The sequence below is a fragment of the Homarus americanus genome, unplaced genomic scaffold (genome assembly GCF_018991925.1).
Source record: "Homarus americanus isolate GMGI-L3 unplaced genomic scaffold, GMGI_Hamer_2.0 scaffold30108, whole genome shotgun sequence".
In the NCBI taxonomy this organism is placed as follows: Eukaryota; Metazoa; Arthropoda; class Malacostraca; order Decapoda; family Nephropidae; genus Homarus; species Homarus americanus.
In genome coordinates, this window is record NW_024748109.1 from 13,368,138 (window position 1) to 13,394,671 (window position 26,534).

A 26,534-nucleotide genomic window follows, 5' to 3' on the forward strand; every position below is an offset into this window, starting at 1 on the left:
CAAACAGCGTATCAGTTGCTGCCTTTTATCTAGAAAGCTAAAGCAATATGTAGTACAAATGTTGGAGAAACAAAATCCTGCAAGCAAGGTTATGAATAAAAGGAAAAACCATGATAAGATATCGAGCGAGATATCCGTACATCGCCTGTATAAATAGTGTGGAACATCTACCATTCATGTAAAAGGGCAGCATTGACCTGCCTACCCGATAGGGGCATTGCGGGTACAGTGAACTGTAAACTAGCTTTTTTTTTCTATACATTTGTGTGGATTCACTGTAAAGTTAAGTACCCAGCCACTGCTAGGTGAACTGCACCCCTAAACATTCACACTTCAGATTATACTGATTTAGCCCAGGAAACTTAAGCAAGTGGAAAATTTTGTGTATTTGGAAAGTAACAGTTGCTGTGATGGTAGATGTACGGAAGAAATCAAAACAAGAAAAATCTAAAAGGCCTAATGAAAAGGGACATTAATTTGAGAAAAAGGCTGCTGAAGGGCTTTATATGACGAGGAATGATGTATGAGTCAGAAGCGTGGACACTTTCAGCAGACACCAGAAAGAAGAGGTGTTACAGGCGAATGTTAAGAATAAGCTACACTGACAGGAAAACAAATGAAGAAGTACTAAGATTAGTAAAAGACTTCAAGAGAAATACTTGAAATGTACAGAAAAAAGAAAAGGAAGATACTTTGGTCATATAATTGGGGATGAGGAGATAACAGAAATATTAATGGGCAAAGTTGGGGGTAACGAGGTCCAGGAGAAGGCAGAAACTGTGATAGATGAATGAAATTAAAAACTGGGTCCCGGAGAGATACAAAACCTTGAAGGATTGGTAAAAACAGCACGCAAACGTTTAGAGTGGAGGACTGGTCGCTAACCCTCAGATATGTGGAAGGTACTCTGACTGATTGGTTGATTAGTCTTAGAGGCTTGGGGCTGTGTTAACCTGTAAACACCTGCACCTGCGTCACGCCTGATGTGTTGTTTTATTGTGACGCCAAATGTGTTGTTTTATCAAGTTACATAATAATGAATGACTCACTATACTTGGTATCAATGCTTTCACTGCCCGCCTCCAGTTGGTTTCCTGCCACAGCTCATGTTGTTTGTGAGGTTGTGTGGCATGTTCTTTGTGACGCGTCCTTTTGTGGCGCATCATATTTTGTGGTAAGTCATTTCTTCATTTCTTTTTAAACCTCTATATGGAGGTGCTACCGTCATGCTCGGGCGATTTCATGCACTATTCCCATACTTCACTTACTCGTCGGTCTTTCAACCTCCCCCTTTTGCCTTCTAATACATTTCTAATGATAACTGTAATCAGAATAGTTTAACACTAACCTATAGCCCCAACCACCTTTAAATTATTTCAAATACTGGTATAATGGGGCTTCGTCTAATCTTGTGTGTTGCTTTCCATTGTCGTTATACAGATAGTCAGTCTTACAGGTGTTGTCAAATGGCTTACCGTGATTATACTTTCATATTTTTCAAACTGTCTTATTGAGCTAAATATTTATTTCGTGTACTGGAGGCGTCCTCTTGGCACTGGCGTCACTGATGTTGTATTACTGTTGAAGGGGACTAACACTAACGTTCAAACTATTTACCAGAAAAATCTGAATTGATTCGTTATACACAGAATAAATAAGCAGTTGTGTACCAGTTGTTTTACAAAATACAAAAAAAAGTTACCAATAAAGGATGCAGCAATAAACGCCACAAGAACCTTCGAGGGTCCCACAATTTAATAACTGAAAAAGAGGACAAACATGTGCCATGATTGTACTGTACTGAGTGGTACCTGAAAACCCTGGGGGCGGACGACCGAACAATCGAACGGATAGGCACACGGACGAAGCACGAATAGGCGGAAGAACGAACGATCAATATCCAGTGGAAGGCCGGACGAACAGGTCAAAATGTCAAATATATCATACTCTTTCACCAACTACCGGTACGAGTACATGGGATGTGACTCAAGACTTGAGCGTCAGCAGGATGTATTTCAAAGTGGGACGAGGTTGACAATGATATCAGCACTAAATCTGGTGACAATTCTAGCAACTTTTACGAGCATTGACATGTAAATCTAATAAGCTATATTTTTGTCATCATATTAGGATAATTTTTTTTAATATTTTGCATTATTTTTCCTTCTACAGGAAGTCCAGGGGAGGGGTAATACCCACTCCACCAGTAACACGACTGTAGAAAAATGAGTCATGTCAGTTTTGGAAACCAAAGCAAGTGACGACCGTACACTGCTGAGTGTGTGGCTTACTGGCTGACCATTACTGTGGTTGCCCGTAATAAGGACACATGCGGGAATCATGCTCACCCCGGACTAGGATGCCTGCATGTATAACATAATGACAGTATGACAAAATAATATACTGTACACGCGTGCTATCTACTATAACTTTATTAGAAAGTGACAAAGATAAAAACAAAATTCAACACAGAACTGTCTCCTGCAACCATGGAAGACATACTCTTTTGTGTGTCCCCGCTCGTATAACAAACATCTAGTCTTCCATGCCTTATGTAATTAAGTTTAGGCAACTTGCACATTAAACAAACAACAATGAAAAAAGTTATTGCAATAATTCTTACCACCCTGAAAAAAAAATTGGAACACAAAAGCGTTTTAAATATTCTTTGTAAAGTTAAAGGAAGCGTGCGAGGCTACTACGCATTATCTTTAACTTCTTAGGCCCATAGACAGTCAGTCATGATTGCGCAATCATGGTGATTGTGCAGGCACGTCCGTCGTGTGTGTGTATGATTGACGGCTTGTGCAAATGATTGAAGGTATCCGACACGGTTTGATATTTTCCCGACAATCATGACCCTTGCGCAATCATGTGTGACGGTGTTTTTCAGTCTAGTAACAGCAGCCATAGCACTCATGTGTGAATTTTTTTTTCTTATGCCACTCCTTCATCCACACCTTTCTTTTTCGTTTTTTCTTGGGCTCCATGGTCTCCAGAGCAAGGTAGTAGGCAGCTATCAAACACGGAGGTTCAGTCTCACCCAAAAGTTCGTTAACTCTCCCAGCCAGCTATTACTGCACTGCCTTTTTCAGATCTTTGAAACTGTCTAAGTACCAACCAGAACATGAAACCGATACGATTGAATCTAAAGGTTCGAAGTAACAGACTAAATTTCATATATCTGAAGCAGGCAGTGCAGCAATAGCTGGCTAGGAGAGTTAACGAACTTTCGGGTGAGACTGTACCAAGGCCGGATTCAGGAGTGGACAAAGTGGGCAGCTGCCCAGGGGCCTCCACAATCTGGGGGCCTCCACATATTACAATATGTTCTAATTTCCTCAATATAACTGCATATGGCTTCAAAATTCTCCAAAGAAGTGTTCAAATTTCAAAATTTTCCCGGGGGGCTTACAGCGCCCCCCGGAACTCCCAGATGTTTAATCTCGCTTCACTCGTCACCCCACCCTCTTGGGTAGTTATAATGAGGGGGGCCTCCACAAAGAGGCTGCCCATGGGCCTCCACAGGTCAAAATCCGGCACTGGACTGTACTACCACCTGGGAAGATATTGGAAGGATAATGTGTTGTCTAACGGTACACCCTGCTGCCATATGGCATCACAAAAATTGTGACAAAGTCCAAGGTTGCTGATCTGACTTTCTGCCTCATTTACACACAATTGCAGGGTCTCAATTGGTTCTCTTACTTTGACAACACAACATACATACAATACAGTATATCATTTCTAACACTTGATATATATATATATATATATATATATATATATATATATATATATATATATATATATATATATGGTTACTTCAGTAACTATATAAAACATGGAGCTCCCACGCCCAGTTGCCTCTGGAAGGTCTTGACTAAAACGAGCCAAGGTTCTCCATTGTTTCCCTTTTCCCTGTGTGATTTATATATATATATATATATATATATATATATATATATATATATATATATGCTGTACTCACCCCTGAAGATGTGAATTACACGAAAGCGCTTGGGAACCTCGTGTTTTCTTCTTTCCTTGTGGTTATCAGCATATACCTGGATCACGCGCACCCACAGTGATTTACTTGCATATATATATATATATATATATATATATATATATATATATATATATATATATATATGTGTGTGTGTGTGTAATATTCAGAAACTTCAGTGTAATTTCAAACGCCGCACCAATGGCGATGCTGAGTTCAAGGTTGTCTGAGGGAAGACCGCGCGCCAGCTACGCACGAGAGTTTGTGGAACTAGGCCTAAACGATATTGAATGTAGTTTACCGAATTAATAATGATGCGATTCATGAAGTTAAGGGACTATTATTGAATTTGAAATTATTATAGATCGTTTACCAGTCTGTATAATGTTACGGGTGTCCCAAGAAAGTTATTAGTTAGGCAGAAAATATGTCACTAGGCCTAAGCTAGCACCTTGGAGAGACGAGAGGCTGGCTGGTCCTCAGTCACGTGAAAGCAATCGGACCTACAAGACGTCCCTGCGCGTCCGTCCACAGAAATAGTCACGTTGTCTAGTCACCTGTGTTGCGCTATTGCAGTATAACAAGTAAGTCTCATTCGATCTCAGATAGGGGTTAGATAGGGCAGTGATAAAGTTATTAAGAGCTAACAGTGAGTCAATTTCAGGGTTTCCGTCAGAACCCACTTGACTGCGAGAGATTGACTGCCGTTTGAGACTGCCATTGATGATTGAGGATTGGCGATTGTCGCCGTTGGAACGATCAGTGTAGGCTTGTCACTGGTTAGCGGGGTAGCAAAGGATCTCTTGAGTGAACGAGTGCTCCCGACAAATAAAACGACACGGGACCCAGCATCAGCATTGGATGATCAGTTCTTACCACGTGGGTGCACACCACGTGCCCTCGGTTAGCTAGAAGTATTACCTACTGGCCATGGTCACCTGCGGGCGTTCTCTTCCCGCCCATGGACGCACTGAGAGTATCTGAGTAAATAAATGGTCACACACTGAGACCAGGAGTCTAGGGGATACCTAGAGGAACATTTTATCTCCCTTATTACGGGTGTATGTTGAGTTGGGTGGAGCATGGTTCACGGGTATTGGTGGACCCAGTAACATCTCAATAATAGTGACAATATTTTTGTGTGTAGTTAATACCATTTTTCAGTTACTGATATTATCTTGACGTGTGTAGTAATAGTTCCTAAATGATTTTGATAGTATTGTTTTATGAATGTTTGTGTCACTAAGTGGAACCAGAGTGATACTGTGATTTAATTCCTTTAATGCATCTAATTTTTCTTTATAATTCCGATCTCAGGTATAACCTTTGTTCCCCAGAGTAGTGGTTAAGTTAGGTTAGGAAGTGTGCATCTGTTGGGGTGATATAATTTAGGTTGAGTGCCCTGAAGGCCTATTCATTGTAGAGTTATTAATTTCTTTTTTTTTAATACCATTTTCTCAGTGCTGGATATTATTTTGTTGAAAGCCCTTAAGGCCTGTTTCATGTGTGCAAGCAACATTTCTTAATACTTTAAACTTATTGTTCTCTAATGAGGCATTGCCTGAGTTTCTAATAATTTCAACATCATGTATAACTTTTATTCCCCAGAGTAGTGTTTTAAGTTCAAGTTAAGAGGTGCGCATATTGGTGTACCATTATTGATTGTGTTTGTAGTGTTGGAGGGAATATAAGTGTAAATTTTACAGTGTGTCTCATTCATCCCAGTCACAGACGCTATCCTTTGTGTCTTAAAGGTTTCAATAGTGAATCAATTTGTTGTGACAGCCTACGAGGTTCTTTAGTGTGTTAATATTTAATTAAATAAAATTCTTAAAGGTTTACTTTATTTATTTTTATTCCCTTTTAATTTATTTCACTTTTTTGGTTTGGTTTCACCTAGAACCTGGATATTAAAGTAAATTAAGAGACGGCATAACAATATATATATATATATATATATATATATATATATATATATATATATATATATATATATATATATATATATATATATATATATATATATATATTGTTACGGCAGTGTCGTATTTTTCTATTATTTTTTATAACATGCTTCCATGTTGTTCCATATTATTCCTGTAATGATGTGTTATATTTACTATTATATATTCTAGTCACCTTACCCTGTGCTGTTAAGGTGTTAACTGTTATTATTTGTTCAAGCCCATCTTATTTCTTCATTTAGTATTGTAACAAGCATTCTTTGTTTCTCTAACGACCATCTGCATCGTTAAACGACCCATGTTTCACCGGCTGGTCGCATTGGCGGGAAACGACCCTATATATAGTACTCCACCTGTAGACTGAGTTCAGTCCAGTCCTCTCGTCATTCAGTTCACGTTCTTTTGAGTGACACTTGTCACCTCTTACTAATACTTCATTTTATTTCTGTGTTGTTCCTGTCACCACCAATGTGGTATATCTATGTGAGTACCTATTTATGTCTCTTATGTGTCCATCAGTGCTTGCTTAGTTACATTTAAGTAATTCAGTGTTGTTTCACATTAGTTAATTTCAGTGTTAGTTATTTTATATGTTTATGTAGTGTTAACTTAATCCAGTGCTTTATTTTTATTCTATATATTTAAGCAGTTCTTTTGATGTTTCGATGTTTAGTATCATTTGTGTCTTAAAGGTTTCGATAGTGAATCAATTTGTTGTGACAGCCTACAAGGCTCTTTATTGTGTTAATATTTAATTTAATTAAATTCTTAAAGGTTAACTTTCTCTATTTTTATTCCCTTTTAATTTACTTCACTTTTTTTGTTTGGTTACACCTAGAACCTGGATATTAAAGTAAATTAAGAGACGGCATAACAATATATATATATATATATATATATATATATATATATATATATATATATATATATATATATATATATATATATATATATATATATATATATATATATACATACATACATATACATGTACATGTATATATATATATATACATATATTATTATTATCATCATCACCATCATCATCATCATATTTATTGTTACTATTTTATTATATTTTTGCCCCCCCCCCAGGCCTTGATGTGGGTTATAGTGGATACTCTCCCCAACAACTGCTGATTGGTCACTTGCCGTCCACTCCTCAGCCAACCAACGGCGAGTTCCATAAACCGGCCCTACCTTTCGAACTGCGCGGTGATTGGCCAGTTGCCACCTTCAACTCAACCAATCTGCAGCGTTTTTCATCTTCGCACCTCGATTCTTGATCCGGCAGAATCATGTAAATACCCCCCTGCCTCGCCGTGAGAAGCCGAGGTCGGAAAATTAGACCTATATCCCTATTAGAAACACCAGGCAAAATACTAGAAAAAACTAGTCAACAACAGACTCAGAAACTATCTGGAACAGGAAAACAAACATAGCCCCAGACAACATGGATTCCGGAAGAACCGAGGCACAAACACGGCTATTGCACTAATTTACAAAACAATAGCTAACGCCCTCAGCAATAAAAACCAGTGCAATGTCTCAGAGATGTATCAAAAGCTTTCGATAAGGTGTGGCACGAAGGCCTCAAATATAAAATAATTCAACTTGACATGCCAAAAAACATGACAACCATTCTCTGCAACTTCTTAGACAACAGACAAGCCAAACTCATTATAGACAACTACACCGAACAAACCTTCAACATACACAGTGGAGTCCCACAGGGCAGCAACATTTCACCCACACTGTACACAATATACACAGCAAACATACCAGACCCAAGACAGTCGGACTACATAGCATTCGCTGATGATATCACGCAAATAAGACAATATCCAGGGAGATCTAAGCAAAAGATGGCCATAAGAACAGGAAGAGAAATTGAAGCAATTAACAACTATGAGAGAAAATGGAAAATCCAAACCAACATCCCAAAACTAAAGATTGTATACATTGCAAAATTAAATCCATAGCCGATCATAATCAACAATCAACAGTTACAATATGCAGAAAGTGGAAAAAACACTGGGACTCAAAATCACCAGAAACGGTATACACCAACACATACAAGTACCTGAAGGGACCATCCAAGAAACAACCAACACGAGTGACCAACACCACATGCATAACCTGCCAGTTACACAAGGACCTGGCGGGACCTGCCAATCACAAAAGATGAGGAACATCCCTTCAGCAACACAAGGACCTGAAGTGACCCTCCAACAAACCTTAAAACAGCACATTCCCTTGGATCGCACTTTAAACCAGCTTAGCTTAGCTTATCTATCCTCCCTTGCCCCTGGAGGACTGAGGGACGTCTGTCACTGGTTAAGCCACAAACCAACCTCAGCAAGGTGGAAAGCCCACTTGCTATCATTCTTTTTCTGTACTTCCCACTTCTTAACTATACCTTGCCCTAAATCTCCTTGTTCACCTCTCTTATCTCGGTGTTCTGACTAACTGACTGTGAGAGGCCGGACCCGGAGCTGTGAAGACCTGCCCTCTCTGTTGCCATTGTTGGCCAACTTTGCTGACCGGACCGTCGCCACTGACATCGTCGCCAACATCTCACGAGCGTTTTCGGTTTATCTAGCATTAGTTTGCCCTCCCCACTGGTGGTGTGAGTGACCCACACTCCAACTGGAGAGCAGCTATAGCGCGATATTCCCGACATGGTTTGAGCTCTTTTCCTTCTACTACTATTTTTCCTTTTTTCGCTCTGGCCTAGGGACCTGCACCCTCAAAAGTGTTTTCGTCCTGCGGTCCCCCCTGTAACTGTTCACCTCCCTCCCAAGAGATTGTGGACACGAAAGGGGGTTGGAGCAAGAACCTCTGCCGAGTCTTTCCAGGAAAACCATGAACTTGCGGGTTCACCTAGAAAGAGGGTAGCAATCCTCATCCTTACCCAATAGGCACACTTAGCTCACATCTATAAGTGAGAGGTCTAATACACTAGGAAGTAGGTTTCCCCAAACGGGGCTCTGGAAGAGAGGCTCAAGAACTACTCCACGACCACCCGGCCATCAAGTGGCTGTGGGGAGTGTTGAAATTCTTCTGCTACTTACTCAACAGGAATAGGTAGGCTCTGAACAACAGAAAAACCTCTAAAGAAGAAAACATCACTTAACCACCAGTTATGGAGTGCATACGCTCTCCTAACCGTGACCCCCGCCTGAACCGCTAACCCAACGACCCGAACCACGACAGGCTCCGCACAGAGAAAGCGGACCAGCTGCGGGCCTTCCACGAAGCCCTGAAAAGCAAGAACAACGTCATCCATACCACCTCCGCCGCCCCCAATAACTCCACCACTACTGCCACCGCCACCGAGGACGCCAACGTGCTTTTTCGGGAAACGAAATCCGCCAAACAGCCCAAAAGGCACCCATCACCACCACCAGCTCGTACCCAACGGCACTGCCAAAATTCCGGATCTCGAAAAAGGACACGAAAACGATATATGCCGCCATCACAGAGATGGAGAAACAAAACCCACTGGTCAAGTTCTCAGTGCGGCCCAACCTAAAGGGGGAGATTATTATTCACCCCAAAGACAAGGACTCCACCACCACCCTTGACACATCCCTGAAAAATACCACCACCATTGCATCAACCAAGCTGGACCCCGCCCAGAAGCAGATGAAGTGGGTAGTCCCCCGATACCCAAAGGAGATACCCCTCGAACCCCTGGAGAACTATCCGGAGATCCTAAAAGCCGAAAGATGCTCTCCCGTGACCGACAAGACGGCCAACGCAAAACAAGTGCTCATAATGCACTACGGTCCACCCCCCAGCACAATGGACCTCAAAACCTGGGGGATCTACAAAGTGAGGCCCTTCGTTCCGGAGCCCCTACGGTGCTTCAGATGCCAGAAATACTGGCACCATCAGACGAGGTGCACGTACAAGGAAATCTGTGCCGTCTGCGCGCAGAAGTACGGCATACACTCCTGCCTTAGCAGGTTGAAGAATGGGGAAAAAAATTGCCCCCAAGTGTGCCAACTGTGGGGGCAACACCACGCCTGGAACCCTGGATGCTTCGAGAGGACAAAGAGGGTCCAGGCAAACCGACCAGCACCACCTCCAGCAGCAAGACCGGCCTCCACCGCTTGCACACCAGCCCCACCAAGCACCTTCGTGTGGGGAATCCAATGGCAAAGACAACAAAGCCAACCCGCTCAACCAGGCAACTCCCAAAGTGTGGCCCAGTTTCCTGGCCTCCCTAAGGCCATACATCAGCTCCCCAAGCAGCAGACAATGACAACAACTACGAAAAAGACAAAACAAGCACACACCAAGGCACCAGAAGGAATGATACACGTATCAGACCTAGCCAAGGTACTGACAACCTTCGCCGAGGGCCAAGCCGGACTACTGGGCCACAAGATCCAGCCGACACAGCTCCAAATACTCATGGGGAGCGTCCGCGGGAAAGTCGCCACAGCTCCAGCCACCTCAGTGGAGAACACCATGACGGCCTCCATACGAGTGACAGCCGAGGTACACTCTACACCGAAAAAGGCCACCAGGGAACCAAAGATACCATCAGCTCCCAGAAAGAAACTGGACGTTTCAGCTCCCCTGAACCAAACCACGGCCCAGAAGGCAAAAACCACCACAGAACAAGAGGATATGAACCTGATCCAGTAGGAATCAGACCTGAACATATCCATCAAGGATCACCAGCAGTCCGCAATGAAACAGTGGTGGAAAACACCAGCACCCTGAACATCCTTTCATGGAATGCTCAGGGCATCAAAAACAAGAAACACCTCCTGCAAGAAGCAGCAGCCAAGGACAAGCTTGACATTATACTGCTACAAGAAACACTTCTACAAGAACACCACTGTTTCAAATTCAGTGGTTACAAGACATACAGGAGGCATTTCACGCAGGAGTCGACAAGAAGATGTATGATCTTGGTCAAGTCGATCATACCCTCCACCGAGGTCATGCAGCAATTGCCATGTGGGGAAAACATAGAGACACAGGCAGTCAAAGTAATCCTCCAAGAACGGGAAATAACCGTCCACAACATATACAAAAACCAAGGGGCTCACTGGAGGTGACTCAATTATTCGCTTCGGCCGCTGACCACGCCACACTCAATGCACTCCATCCCTTCCTAAGCTCGATTAGCCCCACAAATGAAGATGGCTTACACCTATACACCACCTTTCAAGACACACCCGAGATCGCCCTTCTAAACACCAGAGAGCCCACCCACATTAGGGGATGAAGGCTAGATCTAACCTTCGTCTCCAATACACTACAGCCTTTGGTCACCTGGCAGTTACACCCCACGCTGACCATGGTGAACAAACTCCCCACCCCATCCCCGCCGAGATGGAGATACAATACCCAAAAGACGGACTGGGAACTCTATCGGAAACATCTGGCTAAGTGGCGCGCCAAATCACAGCCGGCTGGTGTAGCACCCGTGGACGAGACAACCCTCCACCAACAGTTGGTCGAGGCGTTTCACCAAGCAGCAGAAAAGGCTACTCCAAAAACAAAGCCTACATCAAGACAGTACAAGGATTACTGGTATTACTGCTCCAGGGTGAAAGAACTCAACCACGGAGTCAACATGGCCCGAAGAAACTACATAAGGAATCCCACGGACACAAACAGACATCTCCTGCAAGACATAGTCAAGGATACCAGGGAAGAGAAGGAAGAAATCAAAAGCGCAAGCTGGCTCAAGTGGTGCTCCGAAAAGAACGAGCACACCTCCCTCGGCAAAATGTGGGCCCATATCCGAAGGGCATCTGGGAAGGCAACACCACCATCACCATCATCCCATCCAAACCCAGAAGAGGAAGCTGAAAGACTTGTAAAACTCTTCTCCGACCGAGCAGCAACGAAAAACCTCCCAAGACAAGAGGAGGAGACACAACGGCGTCTGCGACAGACCAGACCCCAGATGATCGAAGAGGCCTGCAATGGTGAAGATGACACCGACAGACCCCTCAACCGGCAAGAACCCCAGAAGTCGATAAAACGAAGCAAGGACACAGCACCAGGGGCCGACAGGATAACCGGTCCATGCTTTCCCATGCCAGAGAAGCTGGGCACGGGGCTCCTCCAGAGCAACTCCTCTACTACACAGCAACTTCCCAGCACCTGACTGCTTTGTACATATAATATATATTTACATATATATATATATATATATATATATATATATATATATATATATATATATATATATATATATATATATATATATATATATATATATATATATATGCTGATATACAAGGAAAGAAGAAACACGAGTTCACAAGCGTTGTAATTCACATCTTCAGGGTGAGTACAGTCTGTACTCACCTGATCATGAATTACACGGCAACTAAGCTCTTTTTCCTGATTCAACATATACCTAGATCACGCACCTACAGTGATTTACTTGCATATATATATATATATATATTGTAGTGGCGTCTCCCTACAACTCGTATCCGCATTCCAATGCGACAGTATCCTAGCAACCAAACAGGCGCCCGTCACCAGATGCCACAGTATCCTAGCAACCAGCCACCTCGTCTTCCTAGCAGCGGAATTGAGAAACGGCGGGTTTACTTCCGGCTGCTGTGTATAAGCTCTGTCTCTCCATTAAGATTCATTCTGGCCTCGGTTCCTGAACCGCCACCTCCTCCAAGCAAGCTCCTCGCTGTCCAGCTCTCATTCAACCTGGAGGCCAGCAACAGGCAACATCTCCTCTTTGAAGCTCCTGCACATCTACCTCCTTCAGCACGCTACTCTCACCGAGCGGCATCTCCAGCACCAGACTGGCTACCATATAACTTATATTATATAAGAAAACCACCACCTTAGAGTTCCATCCATCCTGAGTGCTAGACAACATAATATCATGAAACCCTACAAATGGTGACTCCGATTAGCACTCACACAGGATGGAGGGCTGACCACGCTCCCAGTCTTCAAGCAGCATAGAAGACTGGTTTATCCACACAGAAGCAGCTCTGCTACTCTAAGCAGACACCAGCTCCTCTTCCTGCCCCAAGCACCACATCCTACCGACCCCAGCACCCGTCCTGCCTCAGACCGACCCGGCCCAGCAGTAACCCCTGCGGCCTCTGTTCCTGAGTGCGGACCCACACTCACCCTCTTTTCTCCCTCAGGTACTCCCTGCTAATGTCCTGCACCTTGCTGCTGTCGTGGACCCAGCTGCTGTCACAGCCCTCATCGCTTCTGCTGGCGCAGCCCTGCTCCTGACCCAGGCACACACACACCCCAGCAGGCGCATCTGACGACTCTGTTGCCTGCCGTGAGGATGGCATTCATCGCCTCACACCTCTTTCTCCCTCAGATACTCCCCTGCTAATGTCCTGCACCCTGCTGCTGTCGTGGACCCAGCTGCTGTCACGAACCCTCATCCGCTTCTGATGCAGCCCCTGCTCTGTCGGGCCCACACACCCAGCAGGCGCATCTGACGACTCTGTACCTGCCCGTGAGAGCACAACATTCATGCCTCCACACACCCTTTTCCCCTCTCTTCTCCCACAGATAGTGTGTATCTGGACAGTTGCATCCAGCGACAGGCTCATCCACGCCATCGCCGTTGTCTCACAGAGGCATGCACTGCCGTTCTGCATCACATGCTAAGCAACTCTACAGACAACAAGTCTCCTACACCGCCTGGAGGAAGGGGGTATTGTAGTGGACGTCTCCCTACCACAACTCGCATCCGCATTCCAATGCGACAGTATCCCAGCAACAAAGCAGGCGGCCCAGGGCGCTGGGCTCCACAGTATCCTAGAAACCAGCCACCTTTTCGCGTCTTCCCTAGCAACAGAGTGGCGGCCTGGCGGGTTTACTTCGGCTGCTGTGTATATAATCTGCTCTCCATTAAGATTCATTCTGGCCTCGGTTCCTGAACACGCAACACCTCCTTCAAGCAAGCTCCTCGCTGTCCAGCTCTCATTCAACCTGGAGGCCAGCAACAGGCAACATCTCCTCTACTGAAGCTCCTGCACATCTACCTCCTTCCAACACGCTACTCACCTAACGTGTCTACTGAGCAGCTCCCTCACCACAAGGCATCTCAGCACCAGACTGGCTACCATATAACTTATATTATATAAGAAAACCACCACCTTAGAGTTTCCATCCATCCATCCTGAGTGCTAGACAACATAATATCACGAAACTACAATATATATATATATATATATATATATATATATATATATATATATATATATATATATATATATATATATATATATATATATATATATATATATATATATATATATTTCATGTAGATCCAATGAAAACGTGGATAAGATAATCTTGATAAAATCACATGTTGTTCCTTTTTCTTGATTTTATCAAGATATATATGTATATATATATATATATATATATATATATATATATATATATATATATATATATATATATATATATATATATATATATATATATATATATATATATATATATATATATATATATATATATATATATATATATATATATATATATAAAAGAAAATGCCATTGTGAGTTTATTTTCTCACCTTCATCCTGAGTGTAAGATCTCCATGTAGGCTACGTATGCATGTGAGCCTAACAAAGAGAAAGTTGACACAACAAAGAGAAATTAGACAACTGGCCACACACACTATGCTACAGAGCCATTAAAAATGGCTTGTGCCTGTGAGCTAATGCCCATACAAAAAATAAATAAATAAAAATATCGGCCACTGTACTCATCTTAACTGGGCGTGCCCCACAGGTGATCTCGTTAGGTGTGTGTAAGCAAAACCAATGATTGCACAATAATCCCATGATTGTGCTATCATGACCATCTATGGGGCTCTGTACATGCTATAGATAGATAGACAGTGATCGTGTGCCAGGCGGTGTGAGTCCGGTGGTACAGTTTACGGGTTGTTATAATCATGGTCGTGGTTGTTATAATCATGGTCATGGTTTTTATAATCATGGTCATGGTTGTTATAATCATGGTCATGGTTTGTTATAATCATGGTCGTTGGTTTGTTATAATCATGGTCATGGTTTTTATAATCATGGTCATGGGTTTGTTTATAATCATAGTGCGTGGTTGTTATAATCATGGTAGTAGTTTTTATAATCATAATTGTGGATATTGTAAATGTGGTGGTTTGTTATAATCATGGTCGTGGTTGTTATAATCATGGTCGTGGTTATTTATTCATGGTCGAGTAGTTTTTTATAATCTATAGTGCGTTTGTTTAATTGCGTCATGGTCGTGGTTGTTATAATCATAGTTGGTTGTTATAATCATAGTCGTGGATGTTATAATCATGGTCGTGGTTGTTATAATCATGGTGCGTTGGTTGTTATATTCATGATTAGTGGTTGTTATAATCATGGTGCGTTGTTGCGATAATCATAGTCGTGGTTTGTTATAATCATGTCGTGGTTGTTTATAATGTGGATGGTTTGTTTATAATCATGGACGTGGTTGTTATAATCGTAATTAGTGGTTGTTATAATCATTATGTTGTGTTATAATCATGGTTGTGGTTGTTATAATCATGGTGCGTGGTTTTATAATCATGGTGGTTGGTTGTTTATAATCATGGTAGTTCTTGATCATAGTGCGTGGGTTGTTATAATCATGGTCGTGGTTGTTATAATCATGGTCGTGTTTATAATTATGGTACTGGTTGTTATAATCATGGTGGGTTGATTTATTTATAATCATGGTTGATATTCATGGATTGTTATAATCTGAATTCGTGGTTGTTATAATCATGGTGCGTGGTTGTTATAATCCTCAGTGCGTAGTTGTTATAATCATGGACGTGGTTTGTTATAATCATGGACGTGGTTGTTATAATCATAGTCGTGGTTGTTATAATCATGGTTGGTGGTTGTTATAATCATGGTCGTGGTTGTTATAATCATGGTCGTGTTGCGATAATCATAGTCGTGGTTGTTTATAATCATAGTGGTGGTTTGTTATAATCATGGACGTGGTTGTTATAATCATGGGCGTGGTTGTTATAATCATAGTCGTGGTTGTTATAATCATGGTCGTGGTTGTTTATAATAATCATGGTCGTGGTTGTTATAATCATGGTCGTGGTTGTTATAATGTAGTGCATTGTTGTTATAATCATGGTGGTGGTTGCGATAATCATGGTGCGTTGGTTGTTATAATCATAGTGCGTGGTTGTTATAATCATGGTCGTGGTTATAATCATGTTGTTATAATCATGGTGCGTGTTGTTATAATCATGGTGCATTAGTTGCGATAATCATGGTCCTGGTTTTTTATATAATCATAGTCGTGGTTTGTTATAATCATGGTCGTGGTTGTTATAATCATGGTCCTGGTTGTTATAATCATGGTCGTGGTTGTTATAATCATGGTGCGTTAGTTCGATAATCATAGTCGTGGTTGTTATAATCATGGTCAGTGGTTGTTATAATCATAGTGCGTGGTTGTTTATAATCATGGTCGTAGTTATTTATAATCATGGTGCGTTGGTTGTTTATAATCATGGTCGTGGTTTATTTATAATCATAGTATTAGTTTATTTATAATCATGGTCCTGGTTGTTATAATCATGTGCGTGTAGTTATTTATAATCATGGTCGTGGTTGTTATAATCATGGTCGTGGTTGTTATCATTCATGGTTGTTATAGTCATGGTCCTGGTTGTTATAATCATGGTCGTGGTTTGTTATAATCATGGTCATGGTTGTTATAATCATGGTTGGTTGTTATAATCATGGTGGTTTATTTATAATCTTGGTGCGTGTTGTTAATAATCATAGTCGTGGTTGTTATAATCATGGTGCGTGGTTATTATAATCATGGGCGTGGTTGTTATAATCATATTTGTGGTTGTTTATAATCATAGTGCGTAGTTGTTATAATCATAGTGCATTGGTTTTTTATAATCATGGTCCAGGTTGTTATAATCATGGTCCTGGTTGTATAATCATGGTCTGGTTTGTTTATAATCATGGTCCTGGTTGTAATAATCATGGTCGGCGGTTATAATCATGGGCGTGGTTGTTATAATCATAGTCGTGGTTGTTTATAATCATGGTCGTTAGTTGTTGTTATAATCATGGTCGTGGTTGTTATAATCATGGTTGTGGTTGTTATAATATCATGGTTGTGGTTGTTATAATCCATATTTGTGGTTGTTATAATCATGGCGTGGTTGTTATAATCATGGTCCGGTTTGTTATAATCATGGTCCGGTTGTTATAATCATGGTCAGGTTGTTATAATCATGGTTCAGGTTATTTATAATCATGGTCTGGTTGTTATAATCATGGTCGTGGTTGTTATAATCATGGTTCGGTTGTTAATAATCATGGACGTGGTTGTTATAATCAGTCGTGATTGTTTATAATCATAGTCGTGGTTGTTATAATCATGGTCGAGGTTGTTATAATCATGGTCGTGGCAGGGCCAGATTCAGGAGTGGGCAAAGTGGGCAGCTGCCCAGGGCCTCCACAATCTGGGGGGCCTTCACATGTGTAGTAGCTATATCAGGGCTGGTCGACTGACCATAAATGACTCCAGTCATGTCTCACTTTGTGTGTGTATGTGTTGGGAATTTGTACACTATCAATAAATATACAGTTAATTAAAAATTTATTGATGTTCTAATTTCCTCAATATAACTGCATATGGCTAAAAATTCAACAAAAGTGTTCAAATTTCAAAATTTTTCCGGGGAGCTTACAGCACCCCCGGAAATCAGATGTTTAGCTCGCTTCACTCGTCCCCCCCCCTCTTGGGTAGTTATTATGAGGGGGACTCACAAGGCTGCCCATGGGCCTCTGAGTCTAAATCCGGCACTGGGTCATGGTTGTTTATAATCATGGACGTGGTTGTTATAATCATGGTCTGGTTTTTTATAATCATGGTCCTGGTTGTTATAATCATGGTTGTGGTTGTTATAATCATGGTCGAGGTTGTCATACTTACAGTATCTAATATACTATAAGAGGAATAGAATAAAGGTTAGAATAATTAGTTAAAAATATTAGCGTGGGAAAGGCCAAAATCACAAAAAAATTATTATGAATCACCGATGATCATTCGAGATAAATTATATTATGAAGAAAGTGACCTTGATTCTGGTTAGATTAGTCACCTCCTTAAGTCATCACCTGTGTTAAGTCATCATGTGTGTTACATCTCACATACTGTAAACATTGATATTCTTTCCAGGCGTGGGTGTTAGTTTTCAATCGTCTTATTATTTCGCTGTTTGATGTAAGACCTCCTACCCTCACTGACGCAGCTATGGTCAATTTGGTTGTTACAGGTTGTACCTCTCTAGTCCGGCAACCTAGGGACTCTCACCAGTGCGGACCATGCAAATTGCCGGACCATGGAAATTCACCTTTTCCTGGATAGATAGTGACTTGCTTATGCTTGGAAGCATAGCACCACTTCTCTGCATCATGGTCTCTTTGAAGGGTTAAATGTCGTGTAGTAGCTTCTCAAATTTAGCGAGTTTATAATTCTTAACGTATTTTATTGGAACACAAAATTAAAATAAATAAAAAGATGCGCGGAGGAAACTTGAATTTTGGCGGCCCGTAGCGTGCAGGCAGCGTGCATAATCGTGTAAACAGCGTCATCTCTTATGTACAAAAGATTCATTATTGTTTATTACTGAATGACTTTTTATTGAATTAATGTTTATGTGTGCAAAATGAGCAATAATTCATTAATAATAAGTAGAATATTAAAACACTCGAGAAATGACACAGCATTGTTTTGTTGATTACAAAACCAGTGACTGACTGGTTCTACATATAAAACTGAAGAAAATAAGACCTTGGTTGTAGCTGTAGTAAGAAAAATTAATATGGTTTGTTTTAAGTAATGTTATTTAATGTTAATAAATGGAACAATAGAAGTAGCTAATGATAATGGTAAAGAAAAAAGAAATCGGCGTATGTAAGTGCGCTTTATGTGGCTGCGTCATTACTTTACATAAGAATATGAAAGCAACACTTATTTACGGTTCATATATTCATATATATATATTAATTAATGTTTCTGAATTTGTTTTCATTGAATTAATAATGTTATTATTATTATTGCATTAACAATACAATTTATTAATAATAAGTGGAATATTAGAGAGAGGGCGGCTGCGGCATTGTTTATGTTAGCTTACAAAACCATGACTGATTGGTTCTACATATAAAACTGAAGAAAATAAGACCTGATTTTAGCTGTAGTAAAATTAATGTAAAAAATTAATATGGTTGTTTTGAAGTACGTATATATACCAGTGTATATGCGAGGTTTTAAGACCAAATTTTTTTTGCAAAAAGTTGAAATTGACCTCTATCACGGGTAATAGTTTTGTTAGGTTGAAAAATATTTACCAGTAACTACCAGTAAACAATGGAAACAGCACCACCACTTTGTGAATTAATAGGTTACAGTTGCCAGGGAAGATCTCTTTCGTCATCATAGAGCCAAAGTATGCAAATACATGGTATATGGTATGCACAGGGCGATGTAAAACATAAAGTATTCATTTTTAAAAGTTTATTTATAGATACATAAATTTTGTTAATTAAATTTGAAACATCAATCTTTGTTAATTATATTTGGAAACAAAAAGAAAAATCGATACTTTTTTTAAATATTTTCATTAAAATATTACATCAGCAAGTATATTTTTACCTTAACTGTGCCTGAATGAATATATTTCTCAGAAATAAATATGGAAATGTAATATTTTTTTGCTGAAATAGCGTGTATTACGGGAAGTGGGATATAATCGATGGCGAAAACAATGACTTTGCTTTCTTTTGGTTGTTTCAAGATTTTGCGTGTTAAGGCTTTTAGAGATTGATTTTCAAAAAACTTTTGTATTACAATAATATTCTATCTAATTGACTTGAATATCTCTGATACCATATTTTCTGTATATTTTCATTAAATCCATCAAAAATCATTTTCCTTGTGTCATCATCTGCAGCGCAAACAGCCTCCAGTCCTCTCCTTGAACTGCTTGTCATTATGGATCAACACATAATCCATATTTGGATCTCAATATCTTCTATCCTCCTTGCTCTCATTAGCCTCATGTAATCCACAACAAGTAGTCTTCTTCCGTAAAGGCATTTGAAATCCACATTTCTTAAAAGATTTTCACAATTTCTGGTCTGATTGCATCCCAGGCCTCTAATCATTCACATAATGTTGCTGGTGATGGAGCTTGGATGTTGCCTCCCTTTGTGTATGTCTTATCGCCTTCTATCATCCAGTTGTTCACTTCACTCTTTCTTTAAATGGTTTTGTTTATGAAACATCGAGTGGTTGGATAAGACTTGTTAATCCAAAGGAATCTGGCTGTATCATTGTTTTCCTTTACTAATCCAACAGTAACACTGTCAACAAGATGTGATAGAAACATATCACACAAGAAGACTTTTCTTTGCGCAGTCCCCTGGTCTAAGTTGCAGACTTTTTAAGCCATATTTGTATGCGCCTTCATCCATCCATCCTTTCGTGCACATGGATGATTTACCTTTGTTTGTTTGGGTGTTTTCCTTTTTGATATTACCATAAGTAGCTTTGTTTTGTCAGCTACTTTGTGATAGCACAACTGTGAATCTTATTTTTCATGTCAGTAGTGTTTTAACTAAAATTTTTTCACCAGCTTTATTCACTGTTTGATTGGCATATCTGAAAATTGGGCGTTTCATCATGTTTTAATATACAGGAAGTCTATATGAATTCTTCTTCGGTGTTTGATTATGGACCTATGAAATTCAATAACCTTGTCATCAAGTTCTTGTGGAAGGCGCTGTGATATTTTCGTTTTTACGTCTCAGTACAAAATCATTTCTTTTCATAAATCTTTTTTGCACCAACCATGGCTAAGCTTTAAAATCTGTGATGCCTAATTTCCTTGCTTAGTTTTAGGGCAGATTTGTTGATCCTCGGGGAACATGATTTTAAGAACATAGAATGGAGAAACTGCAGCGGGCCTATTGGCCCATACTGGGCGGTCCGTTTGCTTTTAACCCTATTGCTCATGTGAGCATCAACCTATGTTTAGAAGCAATTTAAGTATTCGAGTTAATGATGATGTTTGGTAACTTGTTCCATTCATCCTATGTTTTAAACCAGTGTTTACTATTTCACGCCTAAATCTAAATTTGTCTAATTTAAAACCATTGTTAAGTTAGCTCCTGGTTGGATAATTTGAGTACCTTTGTAATGTCCCTTTGTTGTTTATTTTCGCTTTATTATACACCTCTATTGGATTGTCATTTCGTCTCTCAAGGGGTGCAAATTAAGATGCTTTAACCTGTCTCTATACTCAGGGTTCCTATGTCCGGGATATTCTTGTCATTCTCCTCTGAATTCTTTCCGGGGATTCTATATCCATTCTTATGTCTGTGACCAGAACTGAACTGATAATCAGGTGTGGTATCTAGTATAAGATACAGTTTTAGGATGACCTCGCTAGTCTTGTAACTAACACTCTGAACTGAAGTACTTTATTAGCCTTATTCTGAGCAAAAACACATTGTTTTACTTGGCTTGGAATTCCTACTTATCATTGCTCTAATCTCAGCAGTGGTTTCTCTGTGTGTGAATTTGTTCATCTGGTATCTGGTTTCCTGTTTACATCTCTATACTGAGTACTTTACATTTAATAGACTTTGAATTTCATCTGCCATTTTTCCGACCATTCCAGAAAAATTTGTTTAGATCTTCCTGTAGTTTGCGAGTCTCGTCAGATTTGATAACAAGTCCTATTTTAGTGTCATCAGCAAATTTACTTATGTTGCTTTGTCTATGCCGATATCTATATGGATTTATGTATATAATAAACAATAATGGTCCAAGTACTGAGCCTTGGGGAACTCCGCAATGACGTTGCTCCTTGGGACTTAGATTGCCGTTAATGCTCACTCGCTGTTCCTGTCCTGTAACCCACGCCTAATCCATTTTAGGATGTCACCTTTGATGCCATGAGCTTCCTACCTTTCCTAAAGTGGTCTTTCATGGGGGACTCTGTAGAAGGCTTTTACGCAAATTAAAGAGATATACCACATCATAATTAACCCTCATCCACGATTCGAAACTGATGAAAAGAATGTTAATAGATTAGTTAAGGCAAGAACGTCCTTGTGAAATATGCTGGGAATCATTGATGTCGGTGCTTCTCCAGGTGATTTCAAATAGAGTTTTGAAATGATTTGCTTCAATATTTACCTACTATTGATGTTAGACTGATTGGGCATTATTTAGAGGATATTGATCTATCCCCCTTCTTAGCTCGGTCTTACATTAAACCTATCCTCCAGGATTCTGGTACTACACCTGTTTTTTGGGACACCTTATTAAACTTTGCTAAGAACCTTCTAGCTCTTCCTTACATTCCTTTAAAACTCTGGCAAAATATCTTCATCAGGACCAGGTGACTTATTAGGCTTTAATTTGTCTGTTGCTTACTAACATCGTTACTAGTCACTACTATCTCCACTTAATTTGTTTTCTTCACTATCTCTGGAATAAGTCGGTGCCTCGGGTATCATCTTAAATTTTCGATTGGTAAACTGTTGAAAAATATTTATTCAAATTATTGCTCATTTCTCCCGCCGTTATCAGTAGGCTTCGCCAAATCTGGCCGTGAATCAGTCGGTTTTCATGACATACTTCCACTTCAACTTCAACTGTAGCCCACTTGTTTTACTTTCCTCTGTTGCCCATTTGTTTTTAAACCCAAGCAAGTTGTGCAGAGCTTTTCCAGTCTCTCTTTTTTTGAAACCAACCAATTCCTTGCTGCTGCACAGGATTTGTTAGTCTGTTCTGCATATTCAATCACTCTCAGCTTGAACATAGCTGTGAACTTTCTTCTTGAATCCATGCTGCAGAAGAATATGGGTCCGCTGCGTCTACACTGTAACAAGACACAATTTGAAATATGCACGTGGGCTGTCATTGATGACATAATATAGTGTTGAGTCAGGTCATCTACACACACACAGTTATAAAGTTCAAAAACTTTCCTTTTTAAAATTTTAAGTTACAGTATTTCTTTTCCCAAATCATTTTACAATACTACCTTGGGTAAAAACAGTATACTATTAATACCGACTCCACAGAAAAAAAAAATTAATAAATGGAACACCAAAATGTAAAAAAAAAATGCTGTCTGACTTGCAACACTGTTGGTAGGGTCAGGTGGTTCTAAGAATTTGTCAGACCAGTAATCAAATTATAACAGTATCTAACCTCAATTACTGTAGTTTATCAGTGTAGGCAATATGAGTAAAAATACCGATTAAAGTGAGAAATTGGAAGAATAAACAAGAAAAGATGTTGGGCTATTTTTGTGGTAGGGCTGAGGGAGAGAATACCAGCTGTTTGGTCTTTTTGGCGGGAGAGTCATAATAATACGCTACTAGTATTTTTTTTTTGGTGTCTTCTGTGTATTTTTAAAAAATGAATACTTGTAGAATTAAAAATGCAAGCTAACATTGTATTATATACAAAACTTGTCATATTTCTGGAAAAATAAAGAGCTTAAAAGAAAAATAGAATATGCACGATAGCTTAATTTCAGCGTGCGGCTAAAATTAAGCTTTGCTTAAGAAAGGGCCGATGCAAAAACAAAGCCTCTCGACCAGGGCTCTCTGCGTATCCTTCAAAATTTTATGTTTCGAATGGATTTTCAGTTAAAACTTTTTATGCAAGTGAATTAGAATGAATTATTATTTATAAATAACAGTTTTTAACTGAAAACCATTCAGCGATTCTGATAACATCTTTTCAGCAGCGAAGAAATCATATTGTTTTGTCCGCGATTTTATCCACTTTCCACTGAATAAGTACGTCATTTCAGCAAAAATACATTTCCATATTCTCAGAAATAAATAGTAGTTTTGCTGAAAGCGTGGTCTATTTCAATGTAAATATAGGATATACTACATGCGAAAACAAAGGAGCTTTACCCTAACCTTCAATGTTCAAAGATATATTTACTTTCGTTTTTTAATGAACAGTTAAAATACTGTTATACTTCGATACCTTATTCCTATTCATACTGTGATTTGATATAATACATTCAAATGTATTACGCTGAAATAGCGTCACAATATTACAGTAGAAAGTGGGATAAAATTGTGACGAAAACAATGACTTTTGCTTTCTTTCGTTCAAAAGATCATTACATGTCGGCTTTTAATTGGTTTTCGAGTTAAACCATTGTATTACAATAACATTCCTCGAATTGACGAATATCGTATGAAGATAAGGAAATATACGTATTGGGGAAATTACCAGCGTTCACTGTAAAATTAATACATTAATAATATTAGTAAAAACAAGTTTATGGGGCCATTAGAGAGTGTTGTTTTTTACTGGGGGTTTTGTTGTTCCTTTACCCTCAAAAAGCTTGGGTGGAGCCTATAATGAGAATATCATAAATTAACGATTTCTTGGTCAAAAAAAATGGGGAATTGCGACCCTATATCTGGAAGGGGTTATAGACAGTATATCAGGCCTGTAATGTTATTTATTACTGACCATTGAACGTATAAGTAGCTAACCATTGTGGTAAAAAAAAAGTGAACTCTTGTATGTAAGTGCGTACGTAATTTTATATCATCATTCTCTGAAGAATATAGAAAACCTTGCTTGTTACTGCTCATATATATATTGAAGGGGTTAAATGTTTATTACTCTGTATAGACAGAAAGAGAAACAGCCCTGCTGAATAGCAAACAAATGAATTTCCCATGACTTGTTTTTTTTTTTTTTTGAGGATTAGCCCACCGAGCGTCAGGTCACTGACCCACATTTGGAGACTGAGGGCAAAAATTTAATATAAATTAAATAATAATAATAATTCAGATAAGTAAAAAAAAAAAAAAAAAAAGCTGCCTATCTACCTGGTGGATGACTAAAGATCGTTTTAGGACACTTTGGGGTTCCGGACAGGAGATACAGATGAGAGAGTTTGGCACCATACGCCCATTGTTTCAGATATTGCTTGCGTGGAAGTTTACTTGAAGTATGCTTGCATAGATTAACTGTTAATCTCTGATAGCAAATTCATGCTTCGGAGGGCCATTTAATATACGATCCTTTCGCTTCTGGCGGTCCCACATTCCGCGTTTCCACATTCTGGCAGTACCCTGCGAAACAGGAATGCTCACATTCGCGGTCCGTGTGCCCTTGGCGGGAAAGCGGCTGGCGGGCAGCGCCATTTGGATCCCAAACCTCACGCCATCTCTCCTCTCCGCCATCCGCCATGTTGCGTGTGGCCTTGATATGGTGATGCACACAAAGATGTTGATCATCAAAACATTACTAAGGTTTGCCTCTAGCCATTGATCCGTGATAGTGATCATTGTAGTGAGGATATGGACTTATATGGACTTTGAGGGTTTGACAAAGGCCCTGCAAGCCTCTGTGGTGGATAGTGATACAATTGGTAAAGTGATACAGTGAGGGCCAATAATCACCCTCTGCCTCGAATAGCATACATCACGTGTGCCCAGCCATCTTTTCTACTAATGTAAGTGTTAAAAAACCTAATATTATTGATATTTCTCTTAATTATTAATTGTGTGTACATACCATCATAAAGTTAAAGATATTTTCCTAACATAGTTGTGTGTGTCATCAAAAATTGAGTTGGGGAGTCGGCCCGGTCTCTATTTCAATTAATCATATGTTATGTTGTTCACTTCTGGCGTTTCTCACTTTCATTGTGGTACCCTGTGGGTTGAATTAACGTAAAGTGAGGGTTGACTTCTCTTTATTTTTTCACAATAAGGCATAGTATGACAAATTACCTATCAGTAATACTAATTATGCAAAAAGTAGCTTGTTAAAGATCAGAATCATGACCATCAGCGGTAGGGAAATGTGACTCTTGAACAACTTCATATTTCCTGCCTCTGTTTGACAACTATTTGACCAAGCTCCCCAGTTTGTCACCTCATCCACCAACTTTCGGGAACGTGAATATTTCGAATGTGATTCTGATCTTTTAAAATGTTAGTTTTTGCATATGTTATTACTGATATATAAACTCTTTCATCTTGTACTCTAGCAGGATGCTTATTTAAACTCTCACACATCCCAATTGTTGTATGTATATAGTTGATCATGTCCAGCAAATTACTTCACATTTTCATGGTATTCATGTGAACTGGTGACCTACTGGAATTGATGGAGTTTAGTACCTTTGTGAAACCAAGCAGCCTTGTGACTTTTTTGTTGGGTGTCAATAAATAGATGGCAATCTAAGGTTTGTACTCAATGTTTATTTCACCAAAAGGCAATCTACATCGAAGTAACACAACAAATTGGGGCCAGAAACTTTTGAAGAAAGTTGCAAAAACAGATACCTTTTTCTGTATGTTTAAAAGTCTTGCAACTAAGATCCAATAAATTCCTCTTTGAGATTAGATGTAAGACCTTTGCCGCTTGATACTTTAGTGAGACTTAAGTCCCTGACTAAGTTATCTATTTCATCTTGCTGATTAGGAAAATGTGAAACT

General features: G+C 39.7%; 1 protein-coding gene across 1 annotated transcript in view; it reads right to left on the minus strand.

Annotated features, from left to right (window-relative positions):
- LOC121880181 (cadherin-23-like) overlaps positions 1 to 25,278 on the minus strand; it is a 142,174-nt gene extending 116,896 nt beyond the window's left edge. The window contains exons 1-3 of the mRNA XM_042387309.1: positions 25,132 to 25,278; positions 22,794 to 22,921; positions 14,534 to 14,582 (exon numbers count right to left, since the gene is read on the minus strand). Coding sequence (XP_042243243.1) covers positions 14,534 to 14,582; positions 22,794 to 22,921; positions 25,132 to 25,278 — 324 coding nt within the window. The remainder of the gene's footprint in view (positions 1 to 14,533; positions 14,583 to 22,793; positions 22,922 to 25,131) is intronic.
- Between the last annotated feature and the right edge of the window lie 1,256 nt (positions 25,279 to 26,534).